Below are 15,132 nucleotides of genomic sequence, written 5' to 3'. Positions count from 1 at the left end.
AATTTCTTTCTCAGTTGATCTTTGAACAATTCTGTGAAGGTTGTGGATGAAGGAATCATTACTACTCAGAGATACTAAGAAAACCTGTCCAATGTCACACAGCTAAATGGCAGTCACACCCAAACCCAGGCCTTTTATATAGTTCTTCCAATGTATCCCAAATACCCTAGGTCACACATTTAAAGCAAACCTTGGGAGGAGATCTGATACTTATTCTACTATGGAAGAGACCTGTAAGTACTACACAACTAACCAAAACTCCAAGAACTCTGTATTTCTAGGCCCAATTCATATAAATGTAGTGTTTTAAACTAAAAGACCTTTTAAGGATGCTTTCAACTGTTAAGATTCTATTCCTCTGTGACTCCATCAACTTAGTTACCTAGCAATATATAAAATATGCTTCAAGGCCAGCTAATTTTCACCCCAGTTTGTGGCCATAATTGGAAGACAGTGTTATATCTGTAAAGACAAGGCAACTTTAATTAGCTATAACCAAAATAAAAGAAAAAATTGTACTTTTTAAGGATTCTATAAATATAACAAATTATTTAAGTTCTAAAGAGCTGTTAATAACTTTCCTTCACTTTGATATCCAGAAAACTACTTCATTTTAAAATATCTTTCTCAGAGGGTCCCAATGTTTACCGATAAATCATCTAGTGTTGAACATACTTTTTTGATGGATGCCATTTGTTCTTCTCTCCACTCCGGCTTATTTTTCTTAGCATTCATAAAGAATTCACTGACTCTTTGTTCTAGCTGATCCATTGCATCTATGACATAATAAAAACATTTCATATTTAGATGACCAAATTCATACACTGAATATACATGCTTTGATTTGGAGAAAGAAAAAAAATATCTGACAACACACACTCACTTGCCAAGTAACGTAAATATGTCATGCTTTGATTATGGAAATGCTTTAATTATTCTAGTAAAAAAAAAGTTAACAGTTTTCTCTGACAATTTATATTTGTTGTTATTTAAAATTTTTCCAGTAGTCAAAGTAGTCTAGTCAACAACGTAGATAGGTTCTATACCATAGTATTTCAATGGTACAGCCTTCAGGTCAAGAGCTAATGGTATTAAATCAGCCAAACGTCCCAAAGCACTATTTCCTATTAAAACTACCACTAGATAATCCTCATGTTTCTTTCAATAAGAAAAAGTAATAAAAAGATTTTAACCTTTTCCTATATGGCATTAAGCTCTCCATCATCTCCTATCATGACTGAAAGTAGAAGGTACATTTATTCACCTAATACACTGTATTATTTATTCTAGATAAGTTTTTCCCAAGTGTGTGCCAAGAATAATCATCTAATTCCATGTCTGCTAAGAAAAGAAAAGTGAAAAAAAAATGATTCTGTTGCTATCTAAGTGAAGGAAAACCGTCTGGAGATTTTTCAGGGCAATAATACAATAGGTTTTTCAAGATCCTAAGAAGTCTTAGTTACTTTTAAAAAAAATTTTTCCTTTGTTTAAATAAGCAATTTCTAACTTGTTTTACAAAGAAGTCTCTTTTATCAATCTACAGGATCTATTAACTTTAGAAAATTCTAGTTGTTATAAAATGCAAGTGTATAAAACCTCTCATCTGGGACGCCTGAGTGGCTCAGTTGGTTAAGAACCTGCCTTTGGCTCAGGTCATGACCTCAGGGTCCTGGGACTGGGTGCCCCCAACCCCAGTTGGCTCCCTGTTCAGCGGGGGAGGCTGCTTCTCCCTCTCCCTCTGCCCCTCCCCTGCTCATGTGCCTGCACCCACATGCGCTCTCTCTCAAAAATAAAGAAAATCTTTAAAAAACATAAAAAAATAAAACCTCTCATTTGTATAATCCAAGTACAAATCACAAGAGAATTTAAAATTTGTAATGATAACGAAGCAAAAATAAGTCACCTTTTCGTGAACTTCTGCTTTGTATCAGATACTATAAATTCTAGTTTAACTGTGTTATTTTAAATCCTCAGATGATCTCCATTCTATAGACAAGGAAAACCCCTCAGAAGTGGTAATGTGGTCAAGGTCAAAGAGTAAGTCAGCAAAACTCTAATACGAACTCGAATCTATCTGACATCAAGATCTGTGCTCAGTCCTATAGAAAACGCTACGTAGCATTTCAACTACATGACAGTCAAAATGAATTCTGTGGGCAAGCTAAAGAAACACACAGTTCAGACTCCTACACTACGACCCACTGAACATAAAGAAGGCTTCCGTAGCCCATCACCTTGTATGCTGCATGGCCACATGGAACGCACCGGAGGCTCAGGAACCTAAATTCACCACCCGTGGGTATGAAAGCGTGGGGTGCGAGTGTGGGGTGGGGAAGCACGGGGGAAAGGACAGGCCCTCAGGAGCTGCAGGATCCTCAGGGATGCTGGGTCTCTGATTTCTTTCCATGATACCCTTTTCCCCCCAGTCATACCCCCAAACCCAGATCCTCCACCACCGCTACTTTTCGAGGGAAAAAAAAAAAAAAACCTAGTGGCATGAGAAACATTTTACATAGATAGTCTAATCACAGCTAGAATAAATGGGATCAAGGCACGTATTTTCTTGAGGACAGACCGCATGAAGGCCAGCCATTAATATCAACTGCACAAGTTTTTTTTTGTTTTGTTTTGTTTTGTTTTAAAGTAACAAATGCAACTTTAATTGATTTCTGGATAAAAACTACTCAGTGCAGGTCAGTAACCATGGCAGCCCCTGCTCTGTTGGAGCCATCTTCAGGCTCCAACAGCCTCCAAGACCATCTGTTGGATGGTCTTCAGGACCTAGGTTAACGGGCTATTTGCATTATCTCATGTCATCCACAGTATTAGAAAAATAAGGCATTAGATCAGTTTAGACGAGATGCGCTGCTGGCAGCCAAGCCTACATCTACACAGAGAGGGGGACATCCGGGCTTAAGCGCACACCCCATCGTACATCTGAATCGTGTAACGTGTAACTCATTCTGCACTCGTAGTTCGCAGTACGGTGTCCCTGCAAGAGAACCGGAACGGCTGTATTACATTCATTTCATAAAAGGGGGAGAAGGCCTGTGAGGTTCTTTCAGAGCATGACGTGCATAAATTCGTACTCCTTTTAACTGTGATTTTGCTCCAAGTGTTGACCTCCTCGTTTCCAAGGCACTGACTCTTTCCTTGCTTTGCATCATAAACCCTTCACAAAAACAAAACAAAACAAAAAGATCGGATAAACCAAATACTGCTCTATGAAAGAACAACGGTTAATTTTTGGGGGGGGAGGGGGGTGGGGGGAAGGAACCAGACTACCAAGCTACCACTGATCGATGAGAAGTCATCACTTTTATTGCAACAGATAAGCAGCTTTACAGGAAGGTCTATTTTCCTCACTCGTTTTCATGGGGGGGGGGGGGGGGGGGGGGGAAATAGCATCATCCTGCTGGCGGGTGGGAATGCATCCTGCAAGGTGCGGCTTTGCAAGATTCCACATTCCAAGTTCACCGGGGTCACTAAAGAGCCACACCAACGCCTAGGCTGCTGGGTTTTCCGCTCTGCAGAAAATTCTGAGCAGAACCAACTTCAGCAGAAGTCTAAATGCCGAAATCTACGTTCCGGACGCAAGGGCTCGGGCCAGAAACCACCATCTTCTCCACACCTACACCGACGCGCGTTAAAAGCGTGTGTCTACGTCCTCCCCGGAGGCACAGAAACTTTTATCGCAGTCTTGAACTCGGGAAAGGAACACACACGCGGGCCCCAGCGCCTCCTCCTCGGGTAAAAGCAAAGGGGGAAGCGGCGTGGACAGCAAGAGGCAAGATGCGGCACTGCCTTGTGTGTGTGTGTGTGTGGTTTTATGGTTTTGGGGGGGTTTTTTTGGCGTTTGTTTTTTTTTTTTTTTTTTTTTTTAACGACTCCTTATGCACTAGCCCGTGAGCCGGAGGAGAGTCAGAGAGCAGAGGCGACGACGTCGGTGGAAGGTCTGGCCCCGACCGCGCGCGGCCGGGCGGGCGAACCGCCGACTTACTCTGCACCTGCAGGTCCATCTCGCGCATCTCCGTGAAGCGGTCCCGCAGGTCCATGGGCAGCTGCTCAATCACTGTCAAAGGGAGAGGCCGTCAGCGGGGCGGGGCCAACGGCGAAGGGCGCGCTGACGTCACTGCGTGCGTGCGTGCGTGCGTGGGGGGGCGAAGGAGCCGGCAGCCCACAGCCCGGCTGCCAGTTACCGTGAGAAAGAAACATCCCCCGCCTCCCCCTCCCTCCCGCCATCCCGCCCGCCCGGCCGCTCGCGCGCCCGCCCGCCCGCGGGTCCCCCAGGCGGCCCCCGCCAGCGCCGCCCACTCACTTTCCAGATAGTCCTCTAGGTACAACATCGCGGCCCTTAGAGCTGGGGCAACGAGGGGGTCCGGGGGTTTATTTGTGTCACTCGCTGTCGCCGGAGTTTTGTCCCTTCCAATATGGCGCCTCCGCTAGCAGCACCCGCTCGGCTTCGGCGGAAAAAAAAAAAAAAAAAAAAAGAAAAGAAAAAAAAAAACCCACTTTGGCGCCTGACGGCGCTTGCCTCACTGCCGCCCGGAGCTGTCATTGGCCGGCTGGGGCGATGACGTCAGCCGGCCGGAGTCCGCCCGCGCGGCTTTGTGGGAAGTGTAGTCCGGTTCCCCCCCACGGCGAGGATCGGCGCGCCCGGCGGTTACCGGCGTGGCAACTACGAAGACCAGGCGGCCTTGCGCCCCGTGCGCCGCGGAATCCGAAATGCGGTGCCTCTGTTTATTTGTTGAGGCCTGCGCGGGGCATGACGGGAGTTGTAGGCGCCCGCGGAACCCAAGTAGGAGCAACTTTCCACCTGTTCCCGGCCGGCGTGCCTCGGTTGCCGCGGCGGCTGGGAGTCGCGGGTTTCCAGGAGGGCCGGGCAGGTGGAAGGTGTTCCAGCGCCGGAACGGCCAGCGGAGTTCGGGCGATCCGCACTGCGTAAGACAGAACTCCTGGCTGGAACGCATCCTTAGTCTCCGACTGCTCAAAATACCCACGAGGCGCCTGCTGGGCTTTCCTGCACCTGGACGGTGGCCGCCCTCCACGCGCTCTTTACCTGCTTTTATTCCGCGGTCCGGCTCGTCGTCACCGTGATGTCATCGAGCTGAACGCACAAAGTGCACCCACAAAAAAAAAAAAAAAAAAAAAAAAAAAAAAAAGCAGAACTAGAGAACAAGCAGAAATAACGGATGGAGACTTGCTGCTGTCGAATGAGCTGTTCTAAGGATGACTTTAGGCGGCGTTGAGTAAGCAGCCCGCCCCCAGCTGTCTACACCCGCGGAGGGGTCGTCTTCCACCCCGGGACTCCCCCCCCCCCCCCCCCCCCCCCCCCGTGATGGATTCGGTCCTTCACGGCTCAGTTTTCTTTTTCCTAAGAACGTCTGCACGCAGCACAGGTCGAGAGCATCGTTCTCTCCCACCTGCCTTAGCTCTCTGTTCGTTTTCCTGGGAAATGTGTCTTCAGTTCGCAATTCGATGTTCTATTTTCACTTTTTTTTTTTTTTTTTTTCAGATTGGAGTCCAGACATTTGATGCATTTTTGAGTTTCCTCCCTTCCGCCCTCTTCTACCCAAGACTCTTTCCACCGCTCATGGTCAGGATGCTCACCTGTCGTGTTGGTGAATGTCAAGGGAAACCCGCCTCAATTCTAATGATTACCTAGTTTACTTTCTGTACTTTTATCTAAAATCTAGGACTTTTGGGTTTCCTCCCTCCTACACTCCCTCCCTCCCTTCCTTCCTTCCTTCCGGCTGCCTTTAAGATCTCTTGGATTTTTCTGTGGTTTCTCAGTGGTGAATCTAGGTCCATAGTCATTTCTTTGTTTCCTTCCTTCTTACCATTCAAAAAAAAAAAAAAAAAAAAAAAAGTTCGAACCATGCTTAGGATTTGAAAGGATTGCTGAATCTCAGCACTAGTGTCCTGCAGCAAATGTAGAAAATTCTCAGCCATTGCCCCTTCTGTGTTGCTTGTTTTCTGTTTTCTCCATTTTCTCTTAGAACGTCCATGGGACATCTCTGAGATTTTCTCACTTTATCTACCTTTTTTTTTTTTCGGTCTTACTTTTATATGGCCCATCTCAATATTTTCAATTTTTCACTCTTACAAATTCCATGTGGTTCTTTTTGAGCCATTTTCTAATTTCTTATACAAATTAAACGGAATAGGGGCACCTGGGTGGCTCAGTCTTTTTCACCTCTGCCTTGGGCTCCGGTCGTGATCTCAGGGTCCGGAGACTGAGCCGTGGCTCGTCGGGTGTGTGCTCAGCAGTCTGTTTCTCCCTCTGCTCTTCCTGCTTCTGCTCTCTCTCTCTCAAATGAATAAATAAAATCTTAAAAAAAAAAAAAACTAAATATAATATAAACATTAAACAGTCCATGTTCTGTCTGTTACATCCAAAACTGAAAGCTTTATGGGTCTTTTCTGCTGTGTGTTGTTTCTTCTAGCTTTTCCTCATGGTGCCTGTTTCCTTGTGGGTTGTGATTTTTGGATTCTGCACTCAAGTTTCTGGGGCTGTGCTTGTCAGGATGCTCCGAGGCCAGAGTTAAAATTGAGTTTTCCTAGACAGTATGAGAATTTACTTCTGCAAGTTGCATGGAGGCAACATTAACCCTACGACAAGATTAAAGTTTCTGCTTAATATGTGTAGCTGCACAGATAGATTTCATTTGGCCTCAGATCCAAGTGGCTTGGATTCGATTCTCAGTGGGCATTCTCAGACTTTTCCTTCATTTCCTGGATTCCAAGGTCAAGTCCGCCATGTTTCTTTACTGACTTATGCATCAGATTTTTTCCTCATTCACCCTTACACCAGGAATGTGGCCTTTTGGAGCCTCCAACTTTTGGCACCTGTTAGATGCGTCCTTTTAGATGGGTTCTTGGCTTCGTTTCCTGACCTCAGCATGCTGCCCAGCTACCAAAGCAGGAGCTGTAGGTGTCCAGAATTTGACAGATAATCTCTTAGCAACATCCCACTTTGGCTCTCACTTATTTCTCAGGATAGTCTCATTTTTCTTCCTTTCTCTCTTTTGTTCCTGTCAGAGAATTTATTCATTTCCTACCAGTTCATCAATGTATTTCTTTTTTTTTTTTTTAACCTAGCAGTTTTCATTGTTTTCAGCAGGTGGTTATTCAGAGCAGTGAAAAATACCATGCCGTGAGAAATCAGAGTAAAAGAAATTAAAGTCTATCATTTCAGTGAAAACTGACTTTCTTCATGGAGTTATCCATATTAAGGAAAACGAAATAATAAATGGATCCCAGTTTGCTTAATAAATATACATACTTTCGAGAAACCAAAAAATAATAAAAACTCACTATACACTCCGTATATTTTAGTGAATGCAGTTCTTACTCTTGAACCATGTATCAGCTGCAGTTCACATATGTGTACGCGTGCACACATACGATAGTTTCTTACGTCATTAGGTTGTATGATCATGGCTACTTGGGGCAGCTGCCCCTTTACCACCGCTACCACTTGTCAGGCGGCGTGGCTGATACACAGGGGTGTCTGTATTTGAGGGCAGGACTGTGCTCTCTGACCCTAGCTCTTCACCAGGGACCGACCAAAGCTGGGCCTAGTAGGTGCACTCTTTGGGGATTTGAAATTGGGAAGAAAACACCCGGAGAGGGAAGGCCTCGTGGCAGATCTGTAGCACAGTAGTACACGGTCCACAGGCTCCCGCTGCTGGGAGCCCTGTCGCTTTCTCACCAGTCACTAGTTGTAGGGCCCGGAGAAAGTTATTTTAATGCTCCGTCTCCATTTCCTGATTCAGAAACCGGAAATAGCAATAGTAGCCCGTGTAGGAGATCGAGATGATGTTATCGTCCGAGCAAAGCACTTAGGTTAATGCCTGGCAAGTGATAGGATGCAGTGAGTGCCAGCTCCCATTACCATCATCATTAATACCGTTAAGTCCGCTCCTGAGTTATTCCTACTGCAGACGCTTCTTTGGGTCTCTCTTCAGGTTTGCCTTGTGCGCCCGCTTATTATTTTGCGGCTGGACACCACCGAGAACTCTAGGATTCTGTCACCGCCAACTGTTGTACTCCCCTGTCCTGTGCAATTCAGAGAAGCGATGCAGGGGAGGCTGTGTAAGAGCACTGCACTGGCTCAGTAGAAGCAACTCGAAAGTAGGGAAAAGGCCAAAAATGGATGCACAATATGGCTGTCACCAGGGGTCTAAGAAAAAGGAAAATTCAAATCCTTCATATAGTGTGTTTTCAGGCAAATTTTTACCTTTTGTCTTAAGACTCTGACACTTCCCCATCTTACAAAGAAAACCACCATCCTGAAACCTTGCTAGTAAAACTTTGAAATGAGATATTGTCCTAACTTTGTGCCAAGTAGTGTATCCTCCCCAAAAGACTTCCAAAACATGGAAAGAAAGCTAAAGTTCTGTCTCTACACCAACGACTCTAATTTTACATCTTCTAAAGTCCATTGAGCCACTCCCTGGATCAGTTATAAGCAGCACAATAATAGTGTTCACTCTACACATCTATGGCTGTTTCCAGCCTTTTCTACCCCAAATAGCCACAAAAAAGACCCTTCTAAGGAAGGTTCTAGTTTTCCTGACCCCATTTCTGGGTGTTTGCCATGAAGAATCTGGAGAAGAAGGGAGAGACAACAGGGGATTAATAGGAGGAGAGTGGGCGTTCGGTGTGAGGGAGAGGGAGTGATGGAGCAGGGTGGTGGAGAGATGGATATGAAGCTGTTATAGAACCATTCCCTCAACACAAAGGGGGAAATTCTAGATAAAATACAGGAAAAAAAGCTTTAAACGAAGAGAATGAAAACTTCAGGTGCCAGAAGCAAAAAGTCTACTCCAAGTCACAGTGGCGAACAAGCGTTGGAGCTGAAGGACTAGAGGGTTTAGAGGCCTAACCTGTTGGGTCTTGGCGTCCTGACTTAGTGAAGATTCTACAGTAGGAAATGAACCCCCAGGCCCAGGATGGAGCTGCGGTGCCATGGTAGCAAACTGAAACTTAAATCACAATCTTCATGTTCCGCTCGACCAGAAATGCAGTATCTCCCAGTCAGCCAATGCCCAGGTGCCGGGTTAACTCCGGGCCCGGTATTTATTTCTTTATTCCCTCTCATGCCAAAGAAAGTCGACTGTGTGGCTCCAGCTACTGAGATACTTTCTATGTTTTTCTTCCTTGTTCTTTATTCTTTATCTTATAAAAGCTTCCTGCCTTGGGCCCCTTTTTGCAGTTCTCTGAACGGAGACTGTCCATTTCATGAAGTGTTGAAGTTTTTTTTGTGTCCTCTAAATTGTCTTCTTTAATATTTTTTTAAACACAAGCCTCAGGTCGTATACTTGTAGGGGACTCAAGATAACCATCTTGCAAAGAGCAATCTCAGAGGACGGCTTCTGTGAAACTGGGGAAACATCAAAAAAGCCATCCAGTCACCCAAAATCGGGGGAGAGAAGGCAGCCCAGAGGAATTTAGACCTCAGACCTGCACCGTGCTTGAGTGTGCGGCCCAAATCCCTACTCCTCACGAGGTGCAAGGACCCATTACCAACACAGCGAACACTGGCCTGGCCCAGTGAAACGCGACGGAGCCCACCTAGGGGACAAACACAGCACCACTCGTTAGGATTGTGCCCCGAGCCAGGACACGAAGAACAACTTGCTGTTGGAAGTGAGCTCACATTCAAATGTTGCAAATCACGGAAATGAAGACTCCGAGAGACCGTTATCAGACAGACTGAACAGGGGAATCTAAAACTGCAAGGATTAGGAGTCATGATTGATGGAATCAGTCCAGAAAGTAGAACAAACAAGAAGAGAGAAGATAGGAAAGACACCCAGATTGGAGGATCAGTCTTCGAGACAGAAGTCCCAATACCTGATGAATAAGGAGTTCCAGGAGGAGAGACAGAAAAAAAAAAAAAGGTGACCCTAAAGACTCTATGCTCTATGATGACGTTGAGGTGAAGGTTCTGAATAGAAAATACCAATCAGTCCGTGGTAGTAGACCTAGGAGCGTGGCCACTTCTGGGGACAGTGGGTCCTGGACTCATGATAGACGCTTGCTGCCAAGCAGTGTGTCTGGTGCACTCCGGGAGCAAGAGCTTGCAGAAGGTGTTCGACTCCTACTTGTTGCATGAGCAGGTGGAAGCCGGATTGGCTGGATTAGGGCTCTCAAATCAGACAGACCTGACCTTGAACTGGGTCTCTGTTATCGTTCATGCGACCTGAGCCAAGCCACCCAACATCCCGAAGAGTGTTTCCTCTCCCATGAAATGAAAGGAAGGAGGCACCTTCCTCCTTCCTGGAGGCTGAGTGTGGGGAGGCTGGAAGGGAGTGACGTGTGAGGGCACCCAGCACCGCGGCCTGTGCAGAAATGTAATCAGGAAACAATATTATTTGTACAAGTGACAGTACCACGTGGTCTAGTATGTGCCATTCCGAGGGCCTTGCAATGGGAACGTTTGCCCCAGAGCAGGCAAATGAGGGAAATTATGGTCTTTAGGATTTAAAAACAATAATAAAACTGACTTTAGTGGTCTGCTTTTTATCTTACTACATGCCAGCAATTCTAAATAGTGTCAGTGATAAAATATTTCTCCCTGAAAAATATATTTTGTGGGTCTAAGTTCTAAACCATCCCTGAAGTCATGGAATTCACTTGATTTTAAGAAGTGCCATTACATATTCCTGTTAATATTGGCTCGGGATTAAACATTGAAAACCAGTGAGCATTTAATACACAGTGATTAGCAAGACAAAGACACAGAACCTGAGTTATTTCCGTTATTCAATGCTATATGATCACTTGGAGGTTCTCTTTGTATTTAAAATTTTAAGGGACACCTGGGTGGCTCAGCGGCTGAGCCTCTGCCTTCGGCCCAGGGCCTGATCCTGGGGTCCTAGGATCAAGTCCCACATCGGGCTCCCAATGGGGAGCCTGCTTCTCCCTCTGCTTGTGTCTCTGCCTCTCTCTCTCTCTCTCTCTCTCTGTGTCTCATGAATAAATAAATAAAATCTTTTTAAAAAAAATAAAATTTGTAACAGTGAAACTGACTATAAGCTAGTTGGTTAATATTTTTGCTCGTCAAATGCAAATTTTAGTTCATTACGTGGGACATATTGCTGAATTTCAACAGTATCCTGAAAAAAATGCATTCTCTTAAAATTATTCTTCTTGTTTAATTGGTATTTAACTGCTCTTACATTTTAATGTAGTTATTAGTAGTTATTAGTGCAATAAGCCTATACACTGCTCCCTTTTCCAAAAAAAAAAATTCTTAAATATAATTAAAAGGAATTAATCTATTGTTTCCTTTTCACTGTAAAATTAATTAACTATTCATTACAAACATGATTATGTAATAAAGTTTAATAAAACAAATTTTATACTGCCTGAGTTTTTTTTTTTTTTTCTGGCCATTATCATTATTTATTTCATTTAATGATTAGTTTTGAAAGTTATTTTCTTTTTCTTTTTTTTCTTTTTTCTTTTTTTTCTTTTTTTATTTTTTTGAAAGTTATTTTCTTGTAAAGACAAGGGGTATATTAAGAAAATGATTCGCTCCTCGTGTCAGATATGTTAGGTGTGCTTATTCAAGGCTTCTCACAGAAGACAAGTGTAAATTTATTTATACACAATGGTATCACTGTCTGTAACTATTTCCCGTGTTTGATTTTTTGAAAGCTTTAGGCTCTCCAACATTCATTTTCATGAGACAGGTAATGTAAAGATAAATGGTCAAGCATCTTCTCTTTGCGATGTGATACAAAAATATTTCAGTGACTGGGAGGATTTTTAACATTGCTGGAGGATGTTTAAAGATTCTACTTTTTCTTTTCAGCTTTGTCAGTCAGGTGCTCCCTGATAGTGACAAGAAGTGGTGTTTGGAAAATTCAAGCTTTTAAAAAGTTTTTGTTCAAAACCTCTTTTTTTAATACAAATGAATTTATTTACAAATAAATATTGTATTTATTTACAAATAAATCCAAATACTGAAGGATTTCGGAAGCCTTATTTTGTGAGTAGGGGTACAGTGTTTTTCTAAAGGTGGCTAGGGTAGTCCTCCTATTGAGGGAATAGAGTGTGAAAATGTGACAATACAGTGCATTTTTACACATTGCATAAATATCTTATGAGACTTACTGCATTTTGGTATAGAACTTGCCTCCCCTACTAATTTGGAATTCCTCAAAGGTAGAAACTATGTTTTATTTATCTGTTGATCCCCAGATCTGCAGGCAATACGAGTTCAATAAGGATATAATGAATTATTGAATGAACGAATGCATGGACATCAAGCACGAGTTCCTAAGTTTCCAAGTTCCCATCAGAGGGGGCAAGATGAAGTTCTCATGATCGCCCACTACTGGGCTCCGTGAATGAAACAGGATTTCACTGATTATTAGAATAACTGGGCTGGAATGCTGAGAAGAATTTCCTGAACAGAAGGCTTTAAAAAAATTCTCAAGTACTAGAGTAGACTGACTTCCAAAGTGGTTTTTAATTAGGCTTGCCTAGAGGAGTAAGCAGAGGGAAAATGAAAGTAATGTGATAATTCATGATGGTTTCTGTTTTTAAAAAATCCATTGAAAGCGAGATGTTAATTGAGGCCAATAAATAAGGCTCCTAGGGAACATGAGAAGGAATATTACTACAGTCCATTGCAGTAAACACTCATTGAACAGCAAATACCACCAATACAAACATGACCAAGACACAATCCCTATTCTTGCAGGTCGCACAGCTTGGTAAGAGAAGCAGAAGGTTAGGGATATCATTTAAGTACTACATGGTAGGTGCTCTAATATGGTCAGACTTTGAGGAAGGAACTAACAGGGATTTGTATCAGTTTAATTAAGAAATGATGGCTTCTTGGATGAATAGTGAACGTATAGATTCAGCAAAAGAGATAAAGTGCTGGAGACCAATATAAAGATGGAATGGATAAAATACCCACATCTTTACAAAGTTTGTAGCCATTGAATATTAGGGTTTTTTTTATTACTCTCTAGATATTAAAACAAAATATATTCAGAATGCTACTCAGCTGACTTACACTGATGCAACCCTAACCGGTTGTCAAAGAATTTAGATAAGACATTCTATATCATACGTCATCAGGAAAATGCAGATTGAAAGGAGAAGGCACTACACACCTGTTGGAACAGCCATAATCTGGAACACTGAGAACACCAAATGCTGGTGAGCGTGTGGGACAAGAACTCGCATTCATCGGTGGGAATGCAAAAAGGCACAACCACTTTGGACGATGGAATATTATTCAGTGCGCTTAAAAAGAAATGAGCTCTGAAGGCATAAAAAGACATGGAAGGACTTTAAATGCATATTATGAAGTGAAAAAAGTCAATCGGAAAAGGCTGCATAGTTAATTCCAACCATATGACATTCTGGAAAAGGCAAAACTATGGAGGCAGTAAAAAGACCAGTGGTTGCCAGGGGTAAAGAGGGGGACGGAAGCATTTCAGGGAGTGAAAATACTCTGACGTTACAATGTGGATACCTATCATTATATATTTAGCCAAATCCACAGAATGTTCACTACCAAAAATGAACCGTATTTTAACTATGGACTTTGGGTGATTATGATGTGTCAATGTAGGTTCATCTACTGAGACACAAGTGCCTATCGGTGGAGGGTATTGGCAACGGGAGAGGCTGCGTGTGTGTGTGGGATTACGGGGACTCTCTGACCTTCCTCTCAATTTTGCTGTGAACTTACAACTGCTCAAACAATAAAGTCTTAATAAAAAAAAATAAAACAAAAAGCCGAGATACGTCTACTGGTTGGTGTTTAGTCTCTTCTCCAAGTAACAAAGAGTCCCATGCCACCCTGACTTCCTTGGCTCTTTCTATGGGACTCTCTGGGGCTCTCTCCTGTAGCTGCTGTAGAGTTGACACGTGGCACCAGGCCCCTGCCCCAGTACTGTCAGTCTCCACTATGGGTTATTAATTATTTGTTATCACTCCTGGATACATCATAAAGTAAAAATCTGGTTACAGATACTGTGTGAAATATTATGGCACTTTGTAAAAAATGTGTATGTGGATAGATACACACAGATGCATTTCTACTTAGACTGGAATCTATGTTAGAAAGTTAACAATAGTTATTTCTGAGCAGTAGAGGATTTATAGGTGATTATATTTTCTTTACAAATTTCTATCTTTCTCAAGCTTTAAAACTGTTCTATAATCAGACATGTATATATGGAGAGACAGAAAGAGAAAAAGAGAGAATGAGAAATGAAAGCAATCAGATTGATAACTTATGCAGTGAATTGTGTCTGTGCCCCTCAATTTTTCCAAGCTTTGTAAAACTGAACAGATATCTCTTAACTCTTCTTAGAACAATCAATTTTGTTTGTTTCTTTGTTAACTCATGCTAAGTTAATATGCTATCAGGATCAGAGCAGTGTCCAAGTTTCAAAATGCCAAGTCATTAAGCAAAAGCAGCATTCAGGATTTGGAGTCTCATTACCTAGTCCCATTACCGGCCGTGGGTCAGACACATAAAGGTCAGGATCTGGGGGAAGCAGATACACAAATAGGAAATGAGGTCAAGAATACAAGGAAGAAAGAATTATTTGCCAAGTTAAACCCAGAGCACAGGGCAACATGCAAAATGCTAAGTTGAGGTCAGCTGGGGCGGTGGAAAGGACATAATTCATATTTTGGAGCTAATTAATAATGGAGAAAAGAATCTGTCCTGAATGGCAGCTTAAGTCCTGCTTCTGCACCTATTCACTCCGTGCTGATGGCTGGAGGGCACAACGAGACAGGAAAAGGACCGCCAGGGTCATGGTGTCACTTGAGTTCCTCTCTCAGCTAGCTCAACACGCGACTGTGTTTGCAGGATGGAGACAATGGGGTAAACCAGTGAGTCTATATGTCATTCAGACAGATGATGAGCGGGGCCTTGGCGACGGGGACCATTTATCATTTGCTACCAAGGGCCTCGATTCCTAATGAGACCACATTACAGATGTGATTGATAACCTATAGGCCGGGGCTTCTCAACTGGGAGAGCGTTGGCCCCCCCTGATGGACATTTGGAAATGTCTGGAGACATTTTACTTGGGGAAGTACTACTGGTGTCTCGTGGGTGGAAGCCAGGGCGACTGCTAA

The 15,132-nt window shown here is 43.3% G+C and overlaps 1 protein-coding gene across 2 annotated transcripts in view; it reads right to left on the bottom strand.

Moving 5' to 3' along the window:
• Nucleotides 1–4,495, bottom strand: part of ING3 (inhibitor of growth family member 3) — a 30,032-nt gene extending 25,537 nt beyond the window's left edge. For both annotated transcript variants that reach the window (XR_012002771.1, XM_025986810.2), the window contains exons 1-3: nucleotides 4,319–4,495; nucleotides 4,001–4,072; nucleotides 676–776 (exon numbers count right to left, since the gene is read on the bottom strand). Coding sequence is in view for 1 of the 2 variants with exons in the window: in XM_025986810.2 (XP_025842595.1) it covers nucleotides 676–776; nucleotides 4,001–4,072; nucleotides 4,319–4,346 (201 nt within the window). In the remaining variant the exon portion in view is untranslated. The remainder of the gene's footprint in view (nucleotides 1–675; nucleotides 777–4,000; nucleotides 4,073–4,318) is intronic.
• Nucleotides 4,496–15,132: the final 10,637 nt, after the last annotated feature.

This window comes from Vulpes vulpes, chromosome 7, assembly GCF_048418805.1.
Source record: "Vulpes vulpes isolate BD-2025 chromosome 7, VulVul3, whole genome shotgun sequence".
In the NCBI taxonomy this organism is placed as follows: domain Eukaryota; kingdom Metazoa; phylum Chordata; class Mammalia; order Carnivora; family Canidae; genus Vulpes; species Vulpes vulpes.
Note: the sequence above shows the minus strand (reverse complement) of the source record. Positions and strands in the feature narration are given on the sequence as shown.